Source organism: Miscanthus floridulus, chromosome 2 (genome assembly GCF_019320115.1).
Source record: "Miscanthus floridulus cultivar M001 chromosome 2, ASM1932011v1, whole genome shotgun sequence".
Classification (NCBI taxonomy): Eukaryota; Viridiplantae; Streptophyta; class Magnoliopsida; order Poales; family Poaceae; genus Miscanthus; species Miscanthus floridulus.
The window spans coordinates 9,731,035-9,758,158 of record NC_089581.1 but is presented as its reverse complement, the minus strand read 5'-3'; the positions used below and the strand labels follow the sequence as shown (position 1 = coordinate 9,758,158).

The following is a 27,124-nucleotide window of genomic DNA, read 5'->3' as shown; positions in this document are numbered from 1 at the left end:
CGAGTACACACTTGAGCATACTATAAACTTCCGACAGCTGAACTATATGGAACCGCTTTCATTTGATTGATCTCATATTGGTTCCTGGGACATTGAAATTCTCCATATCTGTCGCCCTTGACTATGAGAGCAGGTGATGACTTATAATTTTGCATACTATATTTCTTTAGAACTTTTTCTAAGTATGCCTTTTGTGAAAGTCCTAAAACCCCCTTTTCTCTATCTCGGTGAATCTCTATTCCTAGGACGAACGAAGCTTCACCGAGATCTTTCATATCAAACTTTGAGGACAAGAACTTCTTTGTTTCTAGTAGTAGACTAACATCACTGCTAGCGAGCAAGATGTCATCTACATACAAGACTAGGAAAATGTATTTCACATTCTTGAACTTTGCATAAATGTAATTGTCCTCTATATTTTTTTGAAACCCAAGCTTTCTTATTGTACTATCAAACTTCAAATACCACTGTCTTGAAGCTTGCTTTAATCCATAAATAGATTTCTTCAGGTGGCATCATATGCGTTCTTTTCCTTCCACAATAAAATCTTTCAGTTGTGCCATGTAAACGTTTTCCTCCAAATCCCTATTTAGGAACATCGTCTTTATATCCATCTGATGTAATTCTAAGTCATAATGTGCTACAAGCACCATTATGATTCTAAAAGAATCCTTACATGAGACTGTAGAAAATGTCTCATTGTAATCTATACCTTCTCTTTGCGTGAAACCTTTCGCCACAAGTCGCGCTTTAAACCTTTCTATATTCCCTTTGGAGTTATGTTTAGTTTTGTGGACTCATTTACAACCTACTGTCTTGGCTCCTTTAGGAATTGTTTCTAATTTCCAAACTCCATTGGTTTTCATTGATTTCATTTCATCTTCCATGGCTTCAAGCCACTTAGATGAGTGAGCGCTTCTCATGGCTTCTTCAAATGAGGTGGGATCACCCTCTATTTGAAATTCCTCACAATCATAAACTTTATAATCATCAGGAATGGCTGATCTCCTGACTCTTTGAGACCTTCTAGGGGCCTCGCTAGACGACGCTTGTTCTACATGAGGCTGTTGTTGCTCTCCCTCATGTGTGACAATGGGTTCTTAGAGATCCTGAAGAACAGGTTCCTCATGTTCATTCATTGTTGCCATAGGAGAACTAACAACAGGTGCTATTACTACAGTGTCTTGCACTATTGGTACAACAACAACAGGTAGCGTAAAAATGATTCTTGAACCATAAGAGTGGGCACGTATACCTGCTTCTCTTCAAAACTATTTTCACGCGCTACCATGCTCCCCCTGATCATATCATCCTCCAAGAAGACAACATGTCTTGTTTCTATAAACTTCGTTTGTCTGTCAGGACAATAGAAGCGATAACCTTTTGACTTTTCTGAATAGCCAATAAAATGGCAGCTGACTGTCTTGGAGTCCAACTTCCCTATGTTTGGGTTAAATACTTTTGCCTCAGCTAGACAACCCCATACACGTAAATAGTTTAGTGAGGGTTTCTTTCCTGTCCACAACTCATATGGTGTTTTAGGCACTGACTTACTTGGCACTCGATTAAGAATATGAATGGCGGTTTTTAACGTCTCCATCCATAAACTTATCGGTAAGGTATAATAACTTATCATGCTTCTTACCATATCCATTAAGGTACGGTTACTTCTTTCAGCTACTCTATTCTACTGAGGCTCGCCCGATGTAGAATACTGGGCTACTATGCCATTTTCCTGTAAGAACCTTGCAAAGGGTCCAGGAACTTGGCCATATGGGGTGTATCGACCGTAGTACTCTCCCCCACGGTTGGACCTTACTACCTTAATCTTTAAGTTGTGTTGTGAACCTTACTACCTTAATCTTTAAGTTGTGCTGATTTTTTACTTCAGTCTTAAATATCTTAAATTTATCCAATGCTTCCGATCTTTTCTTAATTAGATAAATATAGCTAAAACGTGAGTAGTCATCTGTGAATGTTATAAATAAATCATAACCATCCACACTCTTCACAGGAAAAGGACCACAGATGTCTGTGTGAATTATTTCTAAAATTCATACGCTTCGTTTGGCATCTTTCTTTATTTTCTTAACATACTTTTCTTTTATGCAATCTATGCATTGTTCTAAGTCTGAAAATTCTAAGGGTGGAAGAATTGATTTCTTAATCAATCGCTCTATTCTCTCCCTCGAAATATAGCCTAAACGATAGCGCCATAATTTCGAAGATACATCATGTACTCTCTTCCGCTTATTTGTTGCATTCATAGATGAGGAAGCATTCTCATTCTCAGTACTTACATCATTCACATTCTCAGAAAGTGATAATAAATAAAGCTTGTCTTGTCGGAAGACAAGACCAACATATTTATTATTATAAACAATCTAACATTTGCCATTACCAAAATGTCAATCATATCCATCGTCATCTAAACGTAACACACTTAAGTTTCTTCGCAAAGAGGTTACAAATAGAACATCTAAAAGCTTAAGTAGAAAACCATCAACTAATTCTAGAGAAAGATCTCCAATGGCTTCAACTTGAGCTTCAACTCCATTTGCTACTTTAATTTTTCTTTCTCCTCTTTGCTGGGTCCTCATACGGAATGCCTGTAATGAATTTACAACATAAACAGTTGCATCTAAATCAATCCACCAAGTAGATTTTGCATAACTTAAATATAGGGATTCATCTATGAATGTAATGAAATCCTCACCTCTCTTCAGCAGGCTCTTCAGGAAGTCTGGACAATCCCTCTGGTAGTGTCCATGCTTCTTGCACCATTTGCTCTGATATCATTGTTATAACTAGAACATGATCTCTAGGCATAAATCTAGCGTGTCTACTTGCTTTTGAACAAAACCGTGAGTCCTAGAACACCTACTAGTGCAGTAACAGTAGATAGAATGAAAGAGAGAGAGGGGGTGAAAGGGGTGCAAACCATCGGCCGCCTTGGAGGAAGATAGGCTCGCCATCGCTATGCTTGGCGATAACCCGGTGGCGGTGCAGTAGCGGTGCTGTCCGGGGTCGGTATAGAGGTCGCAGGGCAGCCCAGAATTGTAGCAGTCCTCCAGAGTGATGCAGAGGCAGTGGCAACGCTTCCCATCGCTTGCAGCGCCCCCTCTGTGATCGGTTAGGGTTTAGGACTGTAGGTGGGGTGCTAGGCGGCTCAGGCAAACCTCGTGACTTGAGCGCCCCGGCCCCCACCTCCTATTTATAACGCTGTGTGACGGGGGCCCACCAACCATATTAGGGTTGGGCGCCCACGATCAGTACACAGATCCAAGGGCCCATATTGGTGGAGATCAACTAACATGTAGACCTCTGGGAAGCCATACATCAGATCCAGTTGAACAACGAGGTTGAAGATGAAACAAGGTGGCGCTCGACAGTGGATGGGGAATACACTACAAGTAGCGCTTACAAGGTGCAATTTACAGGAACCTACAGCAAACTACGGCTAACACCGATATGGAGAGCGCGGACAGAGCAAAAATGTAGATTTTTTGCTTGGACACTGTTACACCGCAAGATCTCAACATCAAACAACTTGATTAAAAGGGGATGGCCAAACAATCCCATCAGTGGCGAATCTAGGATTTTAGCTTAGGGTATGCTGTCTAAATATTTTTCATATCTAATTCAGTAAATCCATTTTAGCAATTCGATAATAATTGTAAAATTGATAATGTATTTCGGTATATATGTACTAAGTAACATAATAAGGCTTAAATTCCTTTATTAAGTTGAAGCCATCGACTAAATACAATATAAATAGTTCAAAAGTTATACCGATGACCGAAATATAGGTATAAAAGAGTATCGGAGACTTACAATGCTATTTTTCTAACTATTTTATTCGACGCTTTCAAAAAGACATAAATGTCTTGATTATATCATCTTCGTCAACTTCAAAAAAATTCAATATCCGAGTTTTTCTTCATAACTGCATAAATATTAAAACATAATGTTAAATACTTAAATAATTTGTTAGTTGTGATGTTAGCAAATAGCTACGAAAGTAGATAATAATTTTCTATAAAAAGACGAAGAGCAGAAGATTAAATTTTACCTAAGAGAAATAGCGGCAAGCCTTAGTGACTGTTGTGGCCATGTAAACTACAAACTATAGACGAGTGATCGATCGGAGGTCAGCGAAGCAGAGGCCACAGGCCATAGGCCACCGGCCACCAGGACCAGGGCGTGACTCTCACGCCTCAGTTCCTCCCCTGGTCCACCTTGGAGGCCCACCCTACAGCATGTCGCGGTGAGCGGCAGGGGGGGACAGGGTGGCGGCGGCGAGCCCTTCCCTTCCGGGGGCGGTTGCTGCCACAGTGAAAGCGGCATTGGCGGTGATTCTGGTGCCGTCGGCGGAGGTCACGTCGAAAGTAACCCTCACGGCCCTTCCTCCACTGGGCACGGTGGAAGAGGAGAGGGAGACCGAGCGCCCTGCCTCGCCGGGCGGAGGGCTACATGGGTCACCCTCGTGGTCGGAGCTAAAGGCACCGGGAGAAAGCACAGCCGGGATGGAGTCAGATCGTCCAGCGGTGGTCCACACAACCGAGGTGGTGGACATCTCGTCTAATGATGAGACGGATGATATGGCGGGGCCGCTAGTGTCGTCCTGGGAGCTAGCGGTGGTCCAGTCAGAGGCTAGGACCTCCGATGGGCTGCCGGAGGGTGACCTGGAGTGGCCCTGCCCTAAGGACCCGATGAAGGTGTAGTTCGCCCTCTAGGATTCCTAGGAGTGTCAGCTCTAGGACATCCTTGGGGAGCAAGAGCATGCCACGGTGTCCGAACTCGCCAACCTGTCCACGAAGCTTGGAGACACCTAGGAGGGGGTTAAGTCCACTCAGCAGTTAGTTGAGGTCGACCTGCGGCTTGCCACGGAGGTGAGTTTTTTGTACTTGTCTTTGACCTCTGAATCTTTTGTTGGTTGCCTTAGCATGCTTGTTTTTCATAGAGTCTGAAGGGGATGTCATCCCGCAAGTCCTGCTTTCTCCAAACGGAGCATGCCCGAATGGCGGAGCTTAAGCGTCAGCTAGCGTCCGCTCGTCGTGAGTCCTAGGACCGGGTTGCTAAGGAGATCGCGGCGCGGGTGGAGGGGCAGCGTGCAGCCAAGCGAGCGACTATCGTCGAGCAAGGGCTCGAGGCGGTAAAGGCCCGCTAGGCGTAGACCGAGGCGGGGTTGCAGACATCCCTAGTGACCACCGAGGCGACGCTTCAGGAGTCCTTGGCGGCCCTTGAGTTAGAGCGGGTCACTTTGGTGTCCGAGCGGAGCGCCCTAGAGTCGGCACGAAAGGCCCTGGAGGCAGAGCAGAGGGCCCTAGAGGTGGAGCGGAAGGCCCGGTCGAAGGCGGACCAGGAGGTGCTCGTGCTCCGGGGCCGGGTGATGGGGACAGAGGACGCGAGCGCCCGGCTGCACGAGCAGGTGGCCCAGTAGGCAGAGGGTCTCTCCACCCTTGATAACTTCCACGTCGGTACATACCTTTTCTGTTTTTTGTTGTGTTGGTTTTTCCTTCAGCATGTTTCTGAGCTTGTCGCTCTTCTTTTAGAGCTGGGTGGAAAGGTGAAGACGCTAGAGCGGGACCTGGAGACGATCAAGGCGACCTTCGGCCAGAACGTGGAGGAACTGGCCAAGTCCCGTGAAGAGCGACGTGCTCTTGAGGGGGTCTTGACCAGATCCACAACGTTGCCCAGCTAGTCATCTCGGAAGTCTTTAGGTTGGCGTCGAGCACTAGCACGCCCGCTGTCTAGCTGGCGAAGGTCCCAGATGCGGTTTGGGACCTTATCAGGAGCGGGCAACTCTACGGATCATCGGGGGTGCTGACTTCGGTGGCGACGCACCATCTGAACCTAGACTTCGCTGCCATCTGCAGTGGGTATGTTGAAGGCTTGAGCATGGAGGACATCTAGTCGATCAGGGAGGGGTTGCTGCCGCACGCGAGGTCGGTGGCAGATCAAGTCTCTGCCAAGTGGGTGTTGGACGTCCGTCATGAAGACATGGCCAGAAGCATGCGTGGGGAGGATGCTGCCTAGCCTACAGACGATGCGGAGCCTGGGTTAGAGGTGAACGTCCCCCCGGTTTCGACCGAGCCGAATGTCGTGCCACCGGGGAGTGAGCAGCCTGCGCCCTCGTCGGTCGTACCGATAGCAGATGCCACCAGGCCGGTCCAATAGCTTGTAAAATATAAGTAGTTTAGTGAGCATGAAAAGTTTAAGTTCGTGGGGGAGCCCTCGTGTAAACGTTCCTGTGTGCCTAATGACTACGGTCTGTTTCGTTTTTGTATAATGGAGTCATTCCATTCGGGGAAGCTTGTTTCCCTTTTGTTCCTTAGTTTTTTTTCTTAGCATAATTTTGTTTTTTATTCTTTCCCTCTCGTACCTGCCCATTTGTCCCATAGGCTGCGACCTTAGGAGCCCGAGGCGTGGCCTGTGAGGCTCGATTGCTCGTAACCGTAGGGAAAGGCGGGGTGCGATCAGTCGAAATGTTTTTAAAGCAAAGCTACGCAAGGCAATTTAAAGGAACAAACTATTCTTTTGGTTGGGTAGGAAGGAATTTCACCATATGATAGTAAACAAAACAGAGAGGTAGTAGTGTACCCTAGTGGAGCCCCTGAGCACCCCGAGCCGAGAAAGTGTTCGGGTCAGGGTGTTTTCATAGGAGCATAGGCTAAGTAAACAATGGTAAGACTGAAACTTAGGGGAAAAAGCAACATAGCTATTCCAAGCCTTCAGAGAGAAGGGCGTTGCTATCGTCCTTCGGTCGGTAGGCGTCCGGTCGGGTCACTTCATCCTTTAGTCGTCCGAATCCTTACCCGCTACGCCCCCTTTCTTGGTCGCTGCTTCTTTGCCTTTTTCTTCCTTTGGCTTGACAGCCTGCCGTAGAAGGTGCTTGAGGAGCTGGCAGTCCTTATAGAGGTGTTTTACGGGGTAGTCGTGGTTGGTGCACGTGCTCTCCATGAGCTTGTGAAAGTGGCTCGAAGGGTCCTGCTAGGGCTGTGTGCCCGTATGATCAGCCGTGGCGACCAACACGAAGTTGGCCGGTCGGCGGTGATTCTTTCTATTCTTTTTCCCCCTCTGCATGGAGGGGCCCTCATCCTAATCCTGGTGTTTGGCCTTGCCTTTGCCTCGGCCTCCATTAGAGAGCGGTGGGAGCGGCATTTGTTGGAGGTTGTGGACAAAGGTCCACGGTCCCAGGCTGTCAGGGCTGAGACTCCGGTCGCTGCTACATGTGTCTCAGTTCGGTCCGAGGCGCGTGTAGAGAGACAGACAGTTTGGAGCGGTCATCAAGTCAAGACGAGGTGCCAATGTGGTCTCCTGTGCTGCGCTCGGTGATTGTAGCGGCGATCGGGTGGAGCGACCCATCTGTTGCGCCCCCGTTCCCCTGACGGGGGGTGAGGCCACGAGTCGGCATCGCGATACGGAACACTCCGCTTGTTGAACGGCGGCGGTCTCCACTAGTGCTCGGAGGTTCCGATGGATCGCCTGTTCAAGAGGGTCGTTCGGCTCGGACAGGACGCGTAGAAGCATTACCGTGGTGGCAATGTTCTGATTAGCCCGAGCGAACTACAGGGGATCGTTCCCCCTGTCCATGGTGTTGTGCTGGACCCAATGGGCGTGACCGCGAGCGCCGCTCGCCGGTCTACGTGTATGGGGCACAACGTGGTGCGCCGAGCGCGCTGGCGCAGTCGGTGGCTGATGCAACCACTGTTGTCGTAGTTCCTCCCCGTGCACCCATGTGAGCTTGGGGGGTCTCCGCACGAGAGTTTGGTGAGGTGTGAGTCCGTGAGGACTCCGCTTTCGCCGATGGGTGTCCTGGAGCGTTCGCCATGGTGCACTCCCAGGACGAACGGTGGCTAGGCGCCATGTCATTGATGCTGGAGCCGTCACTCTCACCATCGTCATCCATGAGGTCGAGGAAATAGGTGGGAGCATAGCTCGCCATTCCCACAAATTTGGATGCGAGAGGGGGCGGCGCTAGCATCCTTTGGAGCCCCCGGGCGTATGCGTCCGTGGAAGATGCGAGGCCATAGGGGAACCGGTTGTACGGTGGTCGCGTTGGGGACAATGGAGTTCCGCTGGGTAATTGGCGGAAGATAGAGAATAGTAGGTAAATAACAGTGTGTACATTACTCATAGTGGGGTTTGAGCAGAGTTTGCTCGAAAAGAAGCGCAGATGCCGCGTCGTTGAAGTCGTGCGTCCTGGAGTCGATGGAGGGCGCCCCTTCGACGGGTGCCGGATCATGAGCCTCCCCGCGGAGGTGTAGTATGCCGAGCCGATCGGCGACGAAGTCCGGGCTTCTGAAGAGGAAGGCCTAGGATGGCTCGAAGACGGGTGGAACCCGCATCCTGGCTGGTGAGAGTGTGGGAAACTCCAGTGAGCCAAAGCGAATCGTATCGCCCAAGCCCGTCATGGTGAGGGTGGCAGAAAAATGGATCATCCGATGACCAAAAAGTGTTGAACGTATCGCGTCTTTCCCACGGACGGCGCCAACTGTTGGTGCAGAATATGACCAACTAGTGAATATTTGTAGTTTTACCGTACGTTGTGATCGGAGGTGGCCTAGCACTTAATGACACATGGTTTATATTGGTTCAGGCAACATACCCTACGTCCAGTTTGAGTCGGTAGGTGACTTTATTCCTGAGCCTAGGTGCTCGAAGTCTACAGTGGGGTTACAAACGAGAAGGAGAAAGATGGGGTGTACGAAAGGTCCGGTCGGCTCCGGTCGGAAGGGTCGAGAGCGATAGGAGCTCCGCTATGAGCTAAGTGTTCAAGCGTGTGCTTAGGGTTCAAACCCGACGGTTCTATGGTTGTAAGCTAGTGAACTTGATCGATGTTGTTTAACTAAAAAGGACTAAAAAGGCTCTCCTTTGTTGGAGGGAGCGCATCCCCTTTTATAGATAAAAGGGACGGCTTTACAAGTGAGAGGGTGAGGGTACATATGCTACTGGACTCTGTTGCCCATGCCGGTGGGTACAAAATAATGGTAGGCGTCTACAATACTGTTGGTTGTCGCTGTAGAATGTCAGATGCACATGGGAGGTTGCGTTGCCTTCTTCCAAAATGGCAGATGTCGGTACCTGCAAATATTGTTGATGCCTAAAGGCATGTGAGGAGTTTCTCTACGTTCGCTTGGTACGATAAATCCCGGCGCCCACAACACTATCGATGCCTAGAGGCATGTGGGGGGCCTTACCGTATGGGAGTTTTAACGGCGCCTACAACACTATAGAGGAAAATATCGGCGCCTACAATATGGTTTGTGTTAGGGCGGTTGCAGAGTACTGTTCCTGTAGGTGTATAGGGTATGGTCCCTAGTATCGTGGTTTGACTTGTACGCCCTAGCTTGCTTTCTCCGCTCGTCCCCTGGTTCCTTCTGAGCGGTCGTCCCCGGTCGGATGGCCCCAGTCGGCCCTGGTCGCGCCAGTCGGAGAAGAGCGGTGAGCAGGGTTTCCGCGAACCCCGATCGGAGACGCGGGGTCAGAGTTGGAAGTAGCGTTTTGGGCCAGGCCTTCTGATCGGAGAGGCCGTCCGGAGGCGGCTGGAGTCCGAAGCGAGTGCTCTGGTCGAAGAGGTGGGCCGAAGTAATTGACGAGCGGGTGTTGTTCCACTTCGGCCAGACCTTCCAGTCGGTGACTGGACCGCCCTTTCGGCCTATTGTTCTAGACCCTTGGGCCAGCCCAGGAGCTATGTGATGTCTGCTTAGGCTGAGCCTTGGCGTGGAAGCCGGTCCCCGAGGGACCCCAGGGTTATGAACCCAACAGATAATAAATAAAGCTTGTCTTGTCGGAAGGCAAGACCAACATATTTATTATTATAAACAATCTGACATTTACCATTACCAAAATGACAATCATACCCATCGTCATCTAAACGTGACACATTTATTAAGTTTCTTCACAAAGAGGGTACAAATAGAACATCTGAAAGCTTAAGTAGAAAACCATCAACTAATTTTAGAGAAAGATCTCTAATGGCTTCAACTTGAGCTTCAACTCCATTTGCTACTTTAATTTTTCTTTCTCCTCTTTGCTGGGTCCTCCACGTACGGAATCCCTATAATAAATTTGCAACATGAACAGTTGCACCTAAATCAATCCACCAAGTAGATTTTGCATAATTTAAATACAGGGATTTATCTATGAATGTAATGAAATCCTCACCTCTCTTCAGCAGGCTCTTCAGGAAGTCTGAACAATCCCTCTGGTAGTGTCCATGCTTCTTGCACCATTTGCTCTGATACCATTGTTATAACTAGAATAGGATCTCTAGGCATAAATCTAATGTGTCTACTTGCTTTTGAATAAAACCGTGAGTCCTAGAACACCTACTAGTGCAGTAACAGTAGATAGAACGAGAGAAAGGGGGGTGAAAGGGGTGCAAACCATCGGCCGCCTTGGAGGAAGATGGGCTCGTCATCGCTGTGCTTGGCGATAACCCGATGGCGGTGCAGTAGCGGTGCCGTCCGGGGTCGGTATAGAGGTCGCAGGGCAGCCCGGAATCATAGCAGTCCTCCGGAGTGATGCAGAGGCAGTGGCTGCGCTTCCCGTCGCTGGCAGTGCCCCCTCTGTGATCGATTAGGATTTAGTACTGTATGTGGGGTGCTAGGCGGCTCAGGCGAACCTCGTGACTCGAGCGCCCCGGCCCTCACCTCCTATTTATGGCACTGTGCGACAGGGGCCCACCAACCATATTAGGGTTAGGCGCCTCCGATCAAGACGCAGATCCAAGGGCCCATATTGGTGGAGATCAACTAACATGTAGACCTCTGGGAAGCCATACATCAGATCCAGTTGAACAGCGATGTTGAAGATGAAACAAGGTGGCGCTCGACAGTGGATGGGGAATACACTACAAGTAGCACTTACAAGGTGCAATTTACAGGAATCGACAGCAAACTACGGCTAACACCGATATGGAGAGCACGGACAGAGCAAAAATGTAGATTTTTTGCTTGGACACTGTTACACCGCAAGATCTCAACAGCAAACAACTTGATTAAAAGGGGATGGCCAAACAATCCTATCAGTGGCGAATCTAGGATTTTAGCTTAGGGTATGTCGTCTAAATTTTTTTCATATCTAATTCAGTAAATTCATTTTAGCAATTCGATAATAATTGTAAAATTGACAATGTGTTTCAGTATATATATACTAAGTAACGTAATAAGGCTTAAATTCCTGGATTAAGTTGAAGCCATCGACTAAATACAATATAAATAGTTCAAAAGTTATACCGATGACCGAAATATAGACATAAAAGAGTACTGGAGACTTACAATGCTATTTTTCTAACTATTTTATTCGACGCTTTCGAAAAGACATAAATGTCTTGATTATATCATCTTCGTCAACTTAAAAAAATGCAATATCCGAGTTTTTCTTCATAACTGCATAAATATTAAAACACAATGTTAAATAATTAAATAATTTGTTAGTTGTGATGTTAACAAATAGCTACAAAAGTAGACAATAATTTTCTATAAAAAGACAAAAAAGTAGAAGATTAAATTTTACGAAAGAGAAATAGCGGCGAGCCTAGGTGACGGTTGCGGCCGTGCAAATGATTGATCGGAGGGCAGGGAGGCAGAGGCCACAGGCCACAGGCCACCAGCACCAGGGCGTGGCTCTCACGCCTCAGTGCCTCCGCCGGGTCCACCTTGGGCGGCAGCCTCAGGGCGGCGCCGCGGCGGCGTGTTTCAAACTCCACAGCTACCATCGACGCACAGAGATTAGAATACGAAAAGCCGAAACGCGTGTACATACTGAGGTCTGAGGACAGCCTTGCCGCATGGGCCGCTTCGTGGGCCTTGTGACTTTCCGCTTCTGTGATGGATGGCGTGATCGGCGATCCAGGTTATTTTTTTCCTGTTTCTAAAAAAAAAGTGATTTCTTTCTTTTTTTTATATGAATATATACATGTATAATACGTATATTCTATTGCTTGCTTGCCGGACAGACCCTGTGGCTCCGCCACTTATCCAATTTGTACGCTTCGTGGACTGCTGCCGGAAACTCCACAGCACTTATGCAAAGATTGTACCTTCACAAAGGAGGTTTGGGCAATATTACTGAATTGGTGTGGCATTCCCCAAATCCGTAACATACACCAAAACGGATCCATCCATACCTATTGGAGAAGATGCAGAGCTACCTTTGAACGGACGCAAAAGAGTTTTTTTGACGGGATCATAATCTACATCTGGTGGCACATTTGGAAAGAAAGTAATAGAAGAATTTTCCAACAAAAGTCCAAACGCCCAGTGAAAGTGGTTTCTCTATGCAATGATGACATCTCCCAGTACAATTTGGCGATGCATTCCATTCCCGCTCGAGTGCATTCCATTCCCGCTCGAGTACGCCCATTTTTCTCTCACACTAAACTAGCCAATAGTAAATAATCCACGATCGTTTACGACCAAACAAACAGATGATGCTTTGTTGTCTTTTTTTTTCTTTCTTCTAAGAGTTGTTAGGGTCTTGTTGTGTTTTGGCATTTCTTTCGACCCTGGCTGAGGCTCGTGGCTTGTTGTTTCTTTGTACTTTATTTTCTCTTTTTTCTCGTCTAATAAAAACTACGGCAAATCTCTTACTGTACTTTCAAAAAAAAATACTCACCTATCTATATATATAGGGCTTGTTTGGATGAAGTATTAAGAAATATATTAGGCCGGTCAGCTCACTTAGGCCATCGATTTCCAACGTCTAGGCCTGGCTCGACTTATCTAGACAGGCTACGCGGGCTAGGTCACGAACGATACAAACCCATATAAACTCACCTTATCCTAATGAAAATTTGTGAGAAACTAAGCCGATAGATCTTGAGATCCAGTCACTACAAATATCTCGTTGTCACGTTACCTATACCACAAATGAATTTAGATAAATACGAACATCTGTGTGAAGCCAATGGCTTAAATCCGAGTGAACGGGTTCCATCGCAAGTACACAGGATCAAGCATTCGCGTCTGCAAAGGTTTCCAGGTCATGCTTTTCTCAGACTATACTTTACCTTTGCTCATGCATGCATTACTATATCCTCGTACCTGAAATTAATTGTGGCACCTGGCCATCAAGCACCATATTTGCATCGGGATGTACTCCCTTCATCCACAAAACAATGCAACTATGGAATTCGTGCCAATTAAACTAATTCAAGTTTGATCAAATATATAGTAAATAGTATTGGTATTTATGTCTTTAAGTAAATTTACTATAAAAATTTGTTTCATAGTTAATCTAATAATATTTATTTTATATCATAAATATTAGTATTTTTTATACAATTTTAGTTAAAGTTTAAACTGTTAGCCACAAGGTATGCCGGCATACTCTGTCTGTGTGGCGAGCAACCGATATAATATACATATTATACGTGTATTCGTATAAAAAAGAAAAAAAAATCACCTGGACACGGATCACGCCATCCATCACGGAAGCGGGAAGTCACAGGGCAATTTAGTGGATGGTTTCAATTTAATCTATGAATTTAAGCCTCACCGTGTTACTTAGTATATATATATCGAATCATGTTATTAATTTTATAGTTATTATCGAATTGCTAATATGAATTTATCGAATTTAATATGATTTTTTATGACATACCATAAGCTAAAATTCTAGATTCGTCGCTGGTGCACTCCTGACCGTCAAGTACCGTGCTGCTGTATCTTGGCGCGATACGAGCTACTGACTACGTACTGTTTGTAAACTCAATTAGCCTTGCACAATTCACATTTAAAAAAAAATAAAGAAAGATAGAGCTTGCACACATGATCGCATTGACCGCTATGTGAACTCACTACTGTAGTATGTAAAGTTGTAAACCCAAGGCTCTGTTCGGCTGGTTTATGAGCCGTTTGTGCTGATTTGTACGGTTGATTTATTGGAAGAGAAAAACACTGTATCATGAGTCTGTTCGCTGGTTGGTTTTTGAGCTGATAAGCCCGGCTGGTACTGATTTGTTGTGAGAGAAAAAATACTGTTGGCTGACTGATAAGCTATGACTAAAACTAACAAGTGAACGGGCCCAAATCACATGCATGCTTTGCACAATTCACAATTTCAAATCAATAATAACCAAAGAAAGTCAACCTGCACACATGATCCCATTGTACTGATCACCTTTGACAAAATCAGCAAGTTGCGCAGCAACACAACCCAACGAGACAACCTGATTTTTCAAACAAAGGTTTCTCTTGTAATCTGTCTTTTTCAGCTAGAATAGTATTTTTCTCTCACAACAAATCAACCGGAACAGTATTTCGGCTTGTTTTTTCAGCGAAACGAACGGGGCCAAAATACGCGAGCAAAACCAGCAGGAAACATGCCTATAAAAAAACAGAAATGCTATACAACACATATGTGTTTTAGCAAAAAAAAAACACATGGATTTTTTTATCTCTCTCCCTCTCTCTTTCTCAACGATGACCACCGGCGCCCGTGCTGGCCATGGCAGTGGCGGTGGCGGCGGCGGATCTGTGATTTGTCCTTCTATAGAAAAAAAATGTGATCTGTGATCTGTAGGGGCTAAAGATCGAAGAAGGGTGGAGACTGTTGGATCTTAATCCTATGGTGAAAAAAAAAATTATGTGTTGAAACTACTCCCTCCGGTTCTCTAAAACAAGTCGTTTTGGACATCGACACGGTCTTTAAAAAATGACTTTGACTGTAACTTTTTGCTATAAAATATTTATAAAATATAGTCAATATATACTTTTATGAAACTATATTTCGAGATGAAACTACTTACATTACTTTTATATTTTCAAACTCAACCCAAAAGAAGTTATTTGTAGTCAAAGTTTAAAATATTTGACTTAAGATAACCTTAAATCAACTTGTTTTAGAGAACCGGAGGGAGTACATAAAACACGTGGTTGTGTAATAGATGTGAAAAAAAAAAACAGCAAACCGACGCATTGACCTCGAGATCATTGCCCCCTTTCTTCTCCATCTATATACTACTCCCTCTCCTGCTCGCTTGCCCTTCTCCTGTTCCGCGCTAGCGCCGCGGCATGCACAGCGTTGACGTCGCACTCGCAACCTCCCCTACTCCGGATCCGAGCAGCTCCTCCTCCCTTCAAACCCAAACAAAACCGCACCAAACGATCCAAAGCAGGGGCACGGATCGCTGTCTGCACCAACACCAACGCCGACGCCTCACCTCGAGCTAGTCGTGTCGTGCGTGGCCACTTGGCTCAGCTCTCCGCCTAGCTCGCCGGCCGGCCAAGAAACCGAGAGCGATCGAGGTAGCCAGCCAGCCAGCTCGGCACGCCGCGATGAGCTCCGGCGGGACGCCGCCCGTGGGGCTGACACCGTCGGACGTCAGCTCCGGCGGCATGTTTAGCACCGACCGCATCGGCGGCTTCGGCTACGGCGTCGGCGTCTCCGTCGGCATCCTGCTGCTCATCACCACCATCACGCTCGCTTCCTACTTCTGCACCCGAGCGCCCGTCGACGCGGCGGCGGGGGAGGCTGCTCCGTCGTCCCGGCGGCGCCACGGCGGTGGCCGGGACGGAGCCGGCGGCGGCGAAGGCGCGCACGACGACGTCGAGCTCGGCATCGACGAGGCCACGCTCAAAGGGTACCCGGAGGTGGTGTACGGCGAGGCCAGGAAGGAAGCCAAGGCCGCCGCCAAGAAGGGCACCACGTGCACGTGCTGCTCCATCTGCCTCGACAACTACGGCGACGGCGAGGTGCTCCGGAAGCTACCCGAGTGCGGCCACCTGTTCCACCGAGAGTGCGTCGACCCGTGGCTCCGCCACCACCCGACGTGCCCCGTGTGCCGGACGTCGCCGGTGCCCAGCCCCATGCCGACGCCACTCGCCGAGGTCACGCCGCTGGCAATGGCCAGGATGTCGTCGTGACAACAGGCACGGTCCGGGTTCTTTTCTTTTCTTCTTCTTCTTCTTTTTTTTTTTTTTGCTTTCTTGCCCATAGTTCATAGATACTGCTATACCACTACCAGCAGAATGTGATGTGGTGGAATTGCCAGATTGGGGCACATGATATCTGGAAAAAGAAATGGAATGGGCGAAAATGTTCAGGATATTAGGAATTGGAATAGTCTTTTCTTGGGTGTAATTGTAAATTTGGGTTCAGCGTATTTTTCTTTTCTCCTTGATGAAAAAAGCATAGCTTCAATTAGGATTGTATAAGGATGACAAATATTTGAGGAATCTTTCAAATTATATGGAACCGCAATTTCTGTTTCGCAACCACCAGCATGGAACTTGCTCCCAGGTCCCGCATGCATGCATGCGAGCGCGGCGGCGCGTGCAAGCGCATGCAAGAGGTCAGCACAAGCGAGAGCTGCCGGCACGCGAGCGCAGCCAGCGCGGCCGGGCGAGCGCGGCCAGCGCGGCGGCGCGCCCTGGGCGGAGGCGCGGCCGGGGCGGGCGACGAGCGAGGCCTGGGCGGAGGCACGGCGACGGCGCGGCTGCGCGACCTGGGCAACGGCGAGCGCGCCTGCAGTCCCATCGCGGGCCCCTCCGGCTAGACGTCGGTAGTTTCTTCCCAACGGCAAAGTTGCGGTTTCTTCACGCCTCGTTTCACGAGTATTTCATTCTCTTTCCTCGTTAGCGTTTTGCTTAGTTGGCAGCGTAATTAACAGAGATAGAAATTATCATTAATATCCCATAAAAACTGCCCTTAATGAATATAATGGTCCTAGAAGATGCTCTTGACATATAACGATGTACTACATGCAGCCCCCTTTTATCCCAGGATTGCTGGGTCAACTCCTACGGAAATTTCATCGTTCGTGCTTTGAAGTCGAATGCGAATAAAGGAACAATGATGCATGCTGTACAAGACAAAGGCTAATGGTTCATTTTTGCCTACAGCTCTTCAATGTACCCTGAAATGCAACTTCTAATTTGATCTTAAATAGAACAACAGTGACCCATATAAACCAACTCATTTCTCTAATTCAGACGAACTGATTTCATAAGAGACGGAGATTGGGTAAGGAAACAATATTATTGACAAATGTTGTGCTGAAACTTTACATAATTTCTCCCTGAAGGCATGCAGTACCTGAAGGATAGAAATCTGGGGGGGGGGGGGGGCATTTTCAGAAGAGTAAATTTCAAGGAACTGAAACTATTTTCGACATGAGTCACAGAACTACAACTCTTTTGATGACGTAGCCACATAGCTACAACTTTCTCATAAAACTACACTTATTTTCATCGTATATCAAGTATCAAGAGTCGCCGTTTCATGGTACCAGAAGTCAAAATAGCTGTAGTTCTATGATACATGTGAAAGTCAGGTCCCTGGTGAAAGTAGTCGTAGCTTTGAGGTTCTTAGGTCAAAATGGTTAGTTCTGAGAGATTTATTCATTTCAAAATGTTGTACACGATCTTGCTACGATCAAAAGACTTTATATCTATTTTGAATCTCTCTTGATGATCTGCAGTACATGGGACATTTCTAAAAGACAGGGCATTGGATTCACTAGTACCTTACAGCAGTAAAGAGCAAACTAACCTATAAGGTTGGCATTTAATAACGTTTTTTTAGATATCAATGTGGCAATTGGCAACTGAAAAGGACATGTAATCAGTTGATTCGTCGTGCTTTACCAGTGTAATTCTGACATAAGCTTCACCAGTATACCTCTGATGCATGTTATTCCCTGCGATAGACACATGAAACTCTGAATAAGTCATGTAACGAGTCCCGTAACAAATTTGTGGGAGTGTCTGAAATCCAATCAGTACAATGTATATACAAAACCCAAATTAGTAATAGGTACTCTTCCATCCTAAAAAGTATGCAATTCTAGGTTTAGATAAGCCTTTCTTAAATTTGACTATGTTCATATAAAATAGTATCAACATTATGCCTCCAAATGCTTCCTATGAAAATATATTATGTAATTAATCTAATGATATTTGTTTGGTTAGTTTTTTTATATAAATATAGTCAAACCTAAATTGCTTCACTCCTCAAGAACGAGAATTATACTCTCTTTTTTTTTGAATGGAGAGAGCAGTGTTTAAATAGCGACTTTATGCTCTTCAGTATTCTAAGAGTACCATGGTACAGTTATCAATCCACTGGCAACATATATTGCAACCTGCAATCTTGTTCTCCCATCTAATGAAGTAATGAGGTACTGACACACTGTGCAGAATCAAAGGTACAAATTTGAAAAACAGATTTGCAAAGATTTTGTATATATATATATATATATATATATATATATATATATATATATATATATATATATATATATATATATATATATATATATATATATATATTCTGCAACAGGCTATAGAATAACTTATTCTGTAGCCACTTTGAGTTACGATAATTATTATGCTAATTTACATGATTATAGTAACTCCTTACTAGGTAATTTACTATAATGTTACGGTAAATATGCTCATGTGTTATAGTAACATAATTATCGTAAATATGTATTCACTTTATCGTAAATTAAGTATAAAAAATATCGTAAATGGAGGTGGCTACAAAATAATTTATTCTATAGCTAACTACTGAATATACTCTCCTTATATATATATATATATATATATATATATATATATATATATATAAGTCATTCCTGCAAGATTCTATTCTCCAAGTGGTATATGAATATGAGAGCATAAAACTGAAATGATCAATAGAACATCTCATCTATATATATATATATATATATATATATATATATATATAAGTCATTCCTGCAAGATTCTATTCTCCAAGTGGTATATGAATATGAGAGCATAAAACTGAAATGATCAATAGAACATCTCATCAATACTCATACAGAGAGGTACACAGAGTTATGTAAAATGCTTTTCCTCTGTGTATGAAACTATGAAAGAGAGGAAGAGTTCCATAAAATTTGGAGTTTGATTGGCAAGATTTTGAGACAACATTATTGTTTTCAAGAACTCTCTAGCATTAGCTTTCAGCTTAAAAGCTGACTGACCCAAAATGCAGCGTATAAAAGGAGTCCCAGAAAGTTCGGATGCTAGAAATATTAGGCTGGTGGCACGGAAAATTTCTAGCCCACCCCAACGGCCCAACCCGATGCAAACCTCAGTGCCGAACAAGGCCCAGTGCGTTTGCTCAAAAAAAAAAAAAACAAGGCCCACTTAGTCAAAGCACTGGAACCGCATCCGTGATCCACATCGAGTCACAACCGGTGTCTGGTGGATTCGTGGCGTCACCTGCTAATCCATCTGCTCGAGCTCGACTACTCCACCAGGCTCCGGAGTGCGACAGCCGCCTGCAATGATGACGCCCAAGCACCTTAACCGCCGCCACCTCCTCTTCGCCGCCGCGGCGGTGCTCCTCCTCCTTCCCTCCGGCTTCAGCGCCACCGCTGTCGAGTACTGCAGTAAGCGCGCCTCTAGAAGTGTCCCCGTCTCGAGTTTTGTTTTTGCGGGACTGTGCTTTCGAGCCTTTTTTTTTCTGATGGCGATGATTTCGTGGTTTTTCTGCAGAAAAGGGGCGGGACTACCCAGTGAAGGTGAGCGGCGTGGAGGTCGTCCCCGATCCCGTCGTCAGGGGGGAACCGGCCACCTTCAAGATCTCCGCCTCCACAGGTAACCAGTCTGTCGGTTGTCAAAGGGCTAGCCTCTGTGTTGCGGGTTACGGATTCAGAGCGTATATGTGGCATCCGTTAGTTCGACTGTGCTTAGCCATTTATTAGCCCGGAAATTCCTGTTTCCTGTGTAGCCACTGTCTCAGATTGGATATGCTTCTCGTGGGATCAAATCCGAGCTGTTAATACTAAGCCTGCTGTAACATTGATGAGCGGCATTGCCCTGTTTCACAATATTGTCTGATTTCTGGTGTACCAAACACAACAAAGCGCTTCGTAATGCACATAGGATTGGTTGGAATGGTTGCTACAATCTAGATAAGTTCTATCCTTAGGTGCCATATTGGACTGTTCTTGACAATAGTTGGTTGTCACATGGAAGTATGAAACAGTCAACAGTGTATGTTGCGAATTCATATGCATGTGTGCATGCCGAATCAGTGATTTCTCTTATTTTTAACCCTTTTTTCTATTGTTGCCTGTATTTCAGTCAATGAGGACTATTCTAGTGTATTAGTTGTATCCTACAAATCATGTGTTATCTTTTATGTGATGTGCTCATAAGTTCGTCTGCAACCAAAGGTTAAGGGTTTAACTACAAAGCAGGGTGATAATCAGCCTACAAAGCAACTACTTTACTCAATATTTTTTCTTCCATATGTAAGACTGATTACAATTCGGACTTTGGACGATGAAATTAGGTACTGCCACCTGTTCTAGACCTGCATATGAAGTTACGAACCGACAGTTTTATTTTTTATTTTTTTTTGTTTGGAACTATGGTGAACCTTTGTGCCTGCCTGAATAAGTTGTGTTAAATCCATCAAGAATTGGTGTGTTTTAACCACCTAATTTTGGCATTTAAGCCACCCTTTTATCGCCTGTTGAACCTTTATTCACAAGTTATGTTGTTACTATCTTGTTTCTCTTAATTTGGTACATATTCCAAACCCCTTGGTTATCAAACCCATTTAGATGATAGTATTGTTTGAAACTTAGATACCTAACCATTAGTATTTGTTACAACATAACGACTTGCTACTGTATCGCCTTTGGAGTATATGTTATCTATCATGTATTATGCCGCAGTTACTATTGTTTAGATTGAGAACGAACATCATAAAGAATTTTGCAATGCTCATTATTCTTTTTTTTTTGGTCTGCATTACCTGACACATCGCAAGCTTCTGCATAGAAATTCTGTAATTTTGCTGACACATCAAAACACTATAATATCCATTCTAGCCTATAGGTGTGTAACAGATCAGAGGATGCACACTTGAGTAGAGATACTGATGCACGCTTGAGTAGAGATACTATACCTAACTCGACTTGTCAACTATCTAGGGCAGCAGGATGGTAAACCCTAGATACTGAGTCTATATGATTTGTCAGGCACTATTTTTGGGTGTTTATTGTATCATGATTTGCAGACATAGGGTCATACATTTTTTTAGTTTTTATTTTATACCTTATAAAGACATGCAGATCAAATAGTTATTTTACCTTAGGAAAATGTCTCATATGGCTACTGGAGCCCTGTGGATGAATCTGAAGTTGAAAAACCATTTAGATTACCTGTTTTATACTGTTGCAATTTGCTTATCATTCGAAATCATTTTTTTATGTTGTATCACCACCTCAATTTACTTGGTTACTTCCTGCCAGACCCATACAGGATAGTCATGAGTCATGAGATATTTTTGTTTGTGAATACAGATAAAAAGATCACTAAAGGGAAACTGGTGATAGATGTTGCATACTTCATTTTCCACGTCCACTCAGAAACTCATAACCTCTGTGATGAGACTCCTTGCCCAGCAACAGGTGAATTTGTGCTAGCTAGCCAACAGACATTACCATCATTCACCCCGCCAGTAAGTATAATGCACCACAGAATTTAGTTCTATTAATAAACTAGACTTGCTGGATTACTGAGGCAAGTAAAATAATGATTGTCTACTTTTCCTGGCATATTGTTTATCTTGCAGGGTTCCTACACCCTCACGATGAAGTTGCTGGGAGACAGCAATGAGGAGCTAACCTGCATCTCCTTTGGGTTCAGCATCGGGTTTGTCACCAAACCCCATCATCTAAGCCTGATATCAAATTTGCCATGGATGTAGTTACATGAACCTTGTAATGGAACGTATACTTCCATATGACTCACAATGTGTGTTCAACTGCTGTCTTGTATTCGGAGGAGGACACCTGACCTAACGATCTAACTACATACAGTGTTATCATGGACCTACCTGAGTTTGGTGCTCTATGTCAGCATGCTTTTCACATGTGTATATAAATAAATAAATGGACACCGATAATTGCTGTTATGGTCTTGTTTCCTCAGTGCGTCTTTCCTGAATGATAAAACTTGAAAGGACAATTGGGTTCACTTTCTTTTGATACTTGATTTTGTTCTGTGATGCCCTGGCGAGGGTGGGATGGCCGGCGTGGGTTGCTGTCCGTCCAGCTAGCCGAATGAGCCTGACGCTGCCTGAGTACAAGGCAACAAATGGACAGACATGGCGCAATGGGTGGCTGGATGCCGTCCAGCTATGTGTGACAGCAGGATCGCAGGGGAGGACAGGAGCAACAAATGGCCAGGCATGGCGCAATGGATGCCGTTGCTGTAGTACGTGTAGTAGGCTTTGTTCCACGCGTCACGCATAACGTTGCCGGCAATGTTTTCTTGCGACCGCACCACGTGCAGCGAAATGGTTCCTTTTTGTTTGGTGGTGGACCAATTAGCACTGACACGGAGGAGTACTTGGATTCTCTATTCTAGGGCAACCATAACGTGTCCAAAAAATACTTTGTTTGTCTCAATAAAGAATACAGTTATAGATATATCTATCTAGATACTTTGTTTGTCTTAAAAAGAATACAGTTATATAGATATGTCTATCTAGACCTTGTGCTATCTCTCTATAGTGAGACAATAGCAAAAGCCACTTATATCATTATGGCATAGGAGTAGCAATAATTATTATTCTTCCTTCCACTCTTCTCTCCACCTATTTGGTACCTAGTGTGGATCGAGCATTGTGAGGTTTGCTACAAACTACTGTTGACTGTTGTGAGGACCAAATATATGGATCGGGTGATCTAAATACATTGTCATTACCTTAAGCCCTACTTGGCACGTGTTCTGGTTTCTTGCTACAGTGCTAGGAAAAGCCAGAATTGAAGTCGGTGAAGTCACAACTAATATTATCTAGATAACTACCAATAATTGACTAGCTATTAGCTGGGTGTTGTTTGGATCCACCAGCTAAGAACGCCTTTGAAACACTGATTGAGAAAATGTAGAAATGGGATAGGAATGCACATGCAAACAGAAGAATAAAAACACATGAATTTCATAGAATAGGTGTTTGGATCGGAAACATGAGGTTTGAGCATATGTGTTTTTCCCCCCATGTGTTGTGTGAAATCAAACACGAGAGAAAGTTTCTACGTTTTTTTGTAAGCAATTTCTACGAACCAAAGGACACTACAGCGACTCAATCCATAGGGATCGAAAATCCTGCATTTTTCCTACAATCAAATGGGGCCTAAAAGGTGGATGCATTTGTGGTTGTCTATTATGTCCTTTTTATTTTCTATTTGTTATGGGAAGGGTCATGGATAAAGGTAAGTGGCAGAGCAAAGGTACCTTTTACAACCTAATAACCGCGGTTAGCTGGGCGGTATAGCGTTAGATGTGTGCCTAGCTAACAATTACTTTAGTTTGTTTGGTTCCACAACAACTATTTTTTAGCAACTATAACTATTAGTTTGATGGATCCAAATGGGACCTAAGTACTTCCTTTGATTCAAAAGTATACATTGTTTTAGCTTTGATTGTCTAATTTGAACTAACCTTATAGGAAATATATTAACATCTACAATACCAAATAATATTTCGTAGTACATATAATGAAACGAATTTGATGATACATATGTTAATATATTGGCTCTGGATCAGGTGGAAACCATGTTCCTGTGCAAACTTTGGAAACTATCGATCTAGACCACGAGCTGCGCATCCGATGGCTAGAGATGGAGGTGGGGCTTTTTTGCATTTAAACGCCCGCCCCTAGCACTGCTAATCATGTTGTTTTGCAAATCACCCCCAGCAAACAGGTCTGTGTCGATAGTTTGGCGCCGTTTCGTTTCTTGTCGTTTTGTTTTTCCTAGGCGCCGGCGGCGGCCACGAGCTATTCGGTGAGGCGGGCAGGACGAGGACAGCATCGCAGGCGCGCCACCACCTCCTGGCTCCCGGATTCACTAGACGCCGACGTTGATTCGCTAGACGCCGATGTGAAGACGAATCAGGACGACGCCCAGACTAATCTGAATCAGTTCGTACGTGAGTATCCTCCTGTTCTTACGTGACTCCGGCATGGAGTCGTTAGCTTGTTCATGTCATACATGAGTCTGATGCTCATCTCATACGTGAGTCTGTAGGCGGAGGAGACTCGTCAAGAGTTGCGCTGTGAGTCTGCGCCGCCGCTGCCATGGAGTCCGGCGTGCGTGACGTTGCCGTTGATGCCGTTGTCGCCGTTGATGCCGTCATCGCCGTTGATCCCGTCTCCGTCGAGGCCGCCGCCATGGATCAGGCTGTTGATGCCGTTGTCGCCGTTGATCCTGTTTCCGCTGAGGATCATGCCGTCAACGACACCGGAGTTGGAGCCCACCTTGAACATCCAAGCACACCACGGCCAAAATCTTTTCCGAGTACAACAGTAAGTTCCAAAGAACATTTGAAGCCAATGGTTGGAATGATCTTTGATACACTCGCAGATGTGGAGGAATTTTACAAGTCGTATGCACATGAAGCTGGTTTCTCAGTTCGTGTTGGTCAGCACAAGAAGCAAAATGAGGAAATATTATTCAAGAGGTACTGTTGTTCAAGGGAAGGGTATAGAAAGGAGAACGTAACAAATGTTAGTGATGATTCTGGGAAAAAAAGAAAGACACATAATGTGATGGAAACCAGATGTGGTTGTGAGGCACATATTGTCGTCAAGCTTGGTAGCGACAAGAAGTATCGAATATTTTCAATGGTTGAGAAACACAGCCATGGTTTTGTGTCGTCAGATAAGAGGCATTTGCTAAGATCCAACCGTAATGTCAGTGAGAGGGAAAAGAGTGCTTTGTTCAATTGTCATAAGGCTAGCATTGGCACCTCACAGGCATATCGACTTCTCCATGTCAGTGAGGGTGGGTTTCAGAATGTTGAGTGCACACTGATGGATTTGAAAAACTATTACCGTGACCTCAGAACCAAAATCAAGGATGGAGATGCACAAATGTTTGTGGCACAACTTGAGCGAAAGAAGGAAGTAAATCCAGCCTTCTTTTATGAGTTTATGGTGGATGAACAAGGACGACTTGTTCGCGTATTTTGGGCAGATGCTTTATGCAGGGAAAACTATAGTGTTTTTGGTGATGTGGTTTCGGTAGATGCAACATATACCACCAACCAGTATAACATGAAATTTGTGCCATTCACTGGAGTTAATCATCACTTGCAAAGTGTTTTCCTTGGGGCAGCATTCTTAGCAGATGAAAAGATCGATTCATATGTATGGTTGTTTAACACCTTTCTTAAGGCTATGGGTGGAGTAGCACCTCATCTAATTACATGCGATGAAGATGCGAGCATGAAGGCTGCTATTGCTCAAATTCTGCCAGATACAGCTCATAGACTTTGCATGTGGCATATCATGGAAAAGGTATTTGAGAAGGTGGGGCCCTCTATAAGAAAAGGTGAAAAGTTTTGGGAAAGACTAAACAAGTGTGTTTGGGGGACCGAGAATTCAGATGATTTTGTGTCACAATGGAATGCTATCATAACAGATTATGAACTCATGGGAAACGATTGGTTTTCCACTAGGTTTGCCATTCGCGACTCATGGATTCCGGTATACTTTTTGGACATACCTCTAGCAGGAATGCTTAGGACTACATCACGATCGGAGAGTGCAAATTCTTTTTTTAACCGTTTCATTCGTAGAAAGTTGACCTTTGTTGAGTTCTGGCTAAGGTTTGACACAGCTTTGGAGTGCCAGCGCCAAGAGGAATTGAAAGTTGACAATACAAGTCTTCAAACCACTCCTAAATTGATGACACCATGGGCCATGGAGAAGCAATGTAGTCTGATATATACACATGAAGTTTTTAGTAAATTTTAGGAACAAATCTTAGCTGCAAGAGACCATTGCATTATTTTAGGAACAAAATGTTTCACCATCAGCAGCCAAACTGGAAAAGATCGACTTGTTTAGATGAACAAGTCGAACATGTTTGGTAGGTGCTCCTGTAAATTATATGAGTCTTATGGCATCCCATGTCGTCATATCATACAAGTGCTTAGAGCCGAGAAGCAAACTGAGATACCATCGTTATATATAATGAAGCGATGGGAGAAAAGATGTAAAAGGTGTGTACTTATTTTTTCCCTCTCTGTTCACCTATATTTTCTGTTTTGTACAATAGTCTTGATCAGATCTTCAATTTTACAGGGAACTATTCTTTGATGAGGAAGGTAACCTACTAGATGAAAAGCCTAAAGATCCTATGGAGGTGACCATGCGGAAAAAGATTTCAGATTCACGCAACAAGTTTGAAGATCTTATTCAAATGGCCAAGAGCTCTGAACAAGGGATGGACTTTTTATATTCTAGTTTATCCAACCTAGTAGAGCCTCTCCAAAAGATCATGCCTGCTATGAGAGTTGAAAAACAGGATGAATATGAATCTTTCCTTGGTAGTAAAATTCCAAAAGAGGTCGATATACATCCACCAAATGATGTCAACTCGAAAGGGAGATGCAAAAGAATTAAGAAGAGCAAGGAGACGAAGGAGAAGAAGGCTGGAAGTAAGGGTAAAGGTAAACGGACGTGTCGAAAATGTAAGCAAGAAGGGGATCATGATGCACGTAATTGCCCAAACAATATTGTTGGCTGATATTTCAATTGAACAATTTACTCTTGTGCTTCTTGTAAACACTGCAATGTACTTTGGATTTTGAGTTCACTACAATGTACGACTGTACCATGCTCCTTTTTTTTAATTGCAATTTGAGTGTACCTGCAATATGACCTTGTGGCTGAAGCCATAGTTCAGAAGAAGAATTTAGTTAACCACTTTCTGTGAACTCCTTTTGAAATGCACAAGATACTAGTTTATTTTCAATTCTGTGACTCAACTGAACTGAACTCAACTGCATAAAAAACTGCAAAGCACTTCGGTGAAAAAATAGACTGAAATTGCAAAGATACTAGTTTATATACTTCGTCATCTTCTATGAGTACATTCAATTTCAAGAAGTACAGTCAGACACACTGTGCAACCTAGTGTTCATGTCAATGATATTCAGAGCTCAGACCATCTCGTTCGGCGAGACTCTCTCCCGCAGGTAGCTAGCATTGGCGAAGCAGATGGGCACGTTGACGGGCAGGACGAGCACCCCCGGCGTGGCCTACGCCGTGGCGTACTGGTCCATCCTCCGGTACGCCGCCGTGGAGCCCGGCACCTTGCCGAGGGCCGTGCTCC

The 27,124-nt window shown here is 44.8% G+C and overlaps 1 protein-coding gene and 2 pseudogenes across 1 annotated transcript; all 3 read left to right on the top strand.

The window, feature by feature from the left end:
* Positions 1-15,025: 15,025 nt before the first annotated feature.
* Positions 15,026-16,205, top strand: LOC136537877 (RING-H2 finger protein ATL70-like). Its single transcript, XM_066529850.1, has one exon. It carries the CDS (start codon positions 15,288-15,290, stop codon positions 15,873-15,875), a length of 588 nt encoding a protein of 195 aa, XP_066385947.1. The 5' UTR covers positions 15,026-15,287; the 3' UTR covers positions 15,876-16,205.
* A 2,975-nt stretch (positions 16,206-19,180) lies between these two features.
* Positions 19,181-21,928, top strand: LOC136537876 (MD-2-related lipid-recognition protein ROSY1-like; annotated as a pseudogene).
* Positions 21,929-24,081: 2,153 nt separating this feature from the next.
* LOC136536076 (protein FAR1-RELATED SEQUENCE 5-like) lies at positions 24,082-26,536 on the top strand (annotated as a pseudogene).
* The last annotated feature ends 588 nt before the right edge of the window (positions 26,537-27,124 follow it).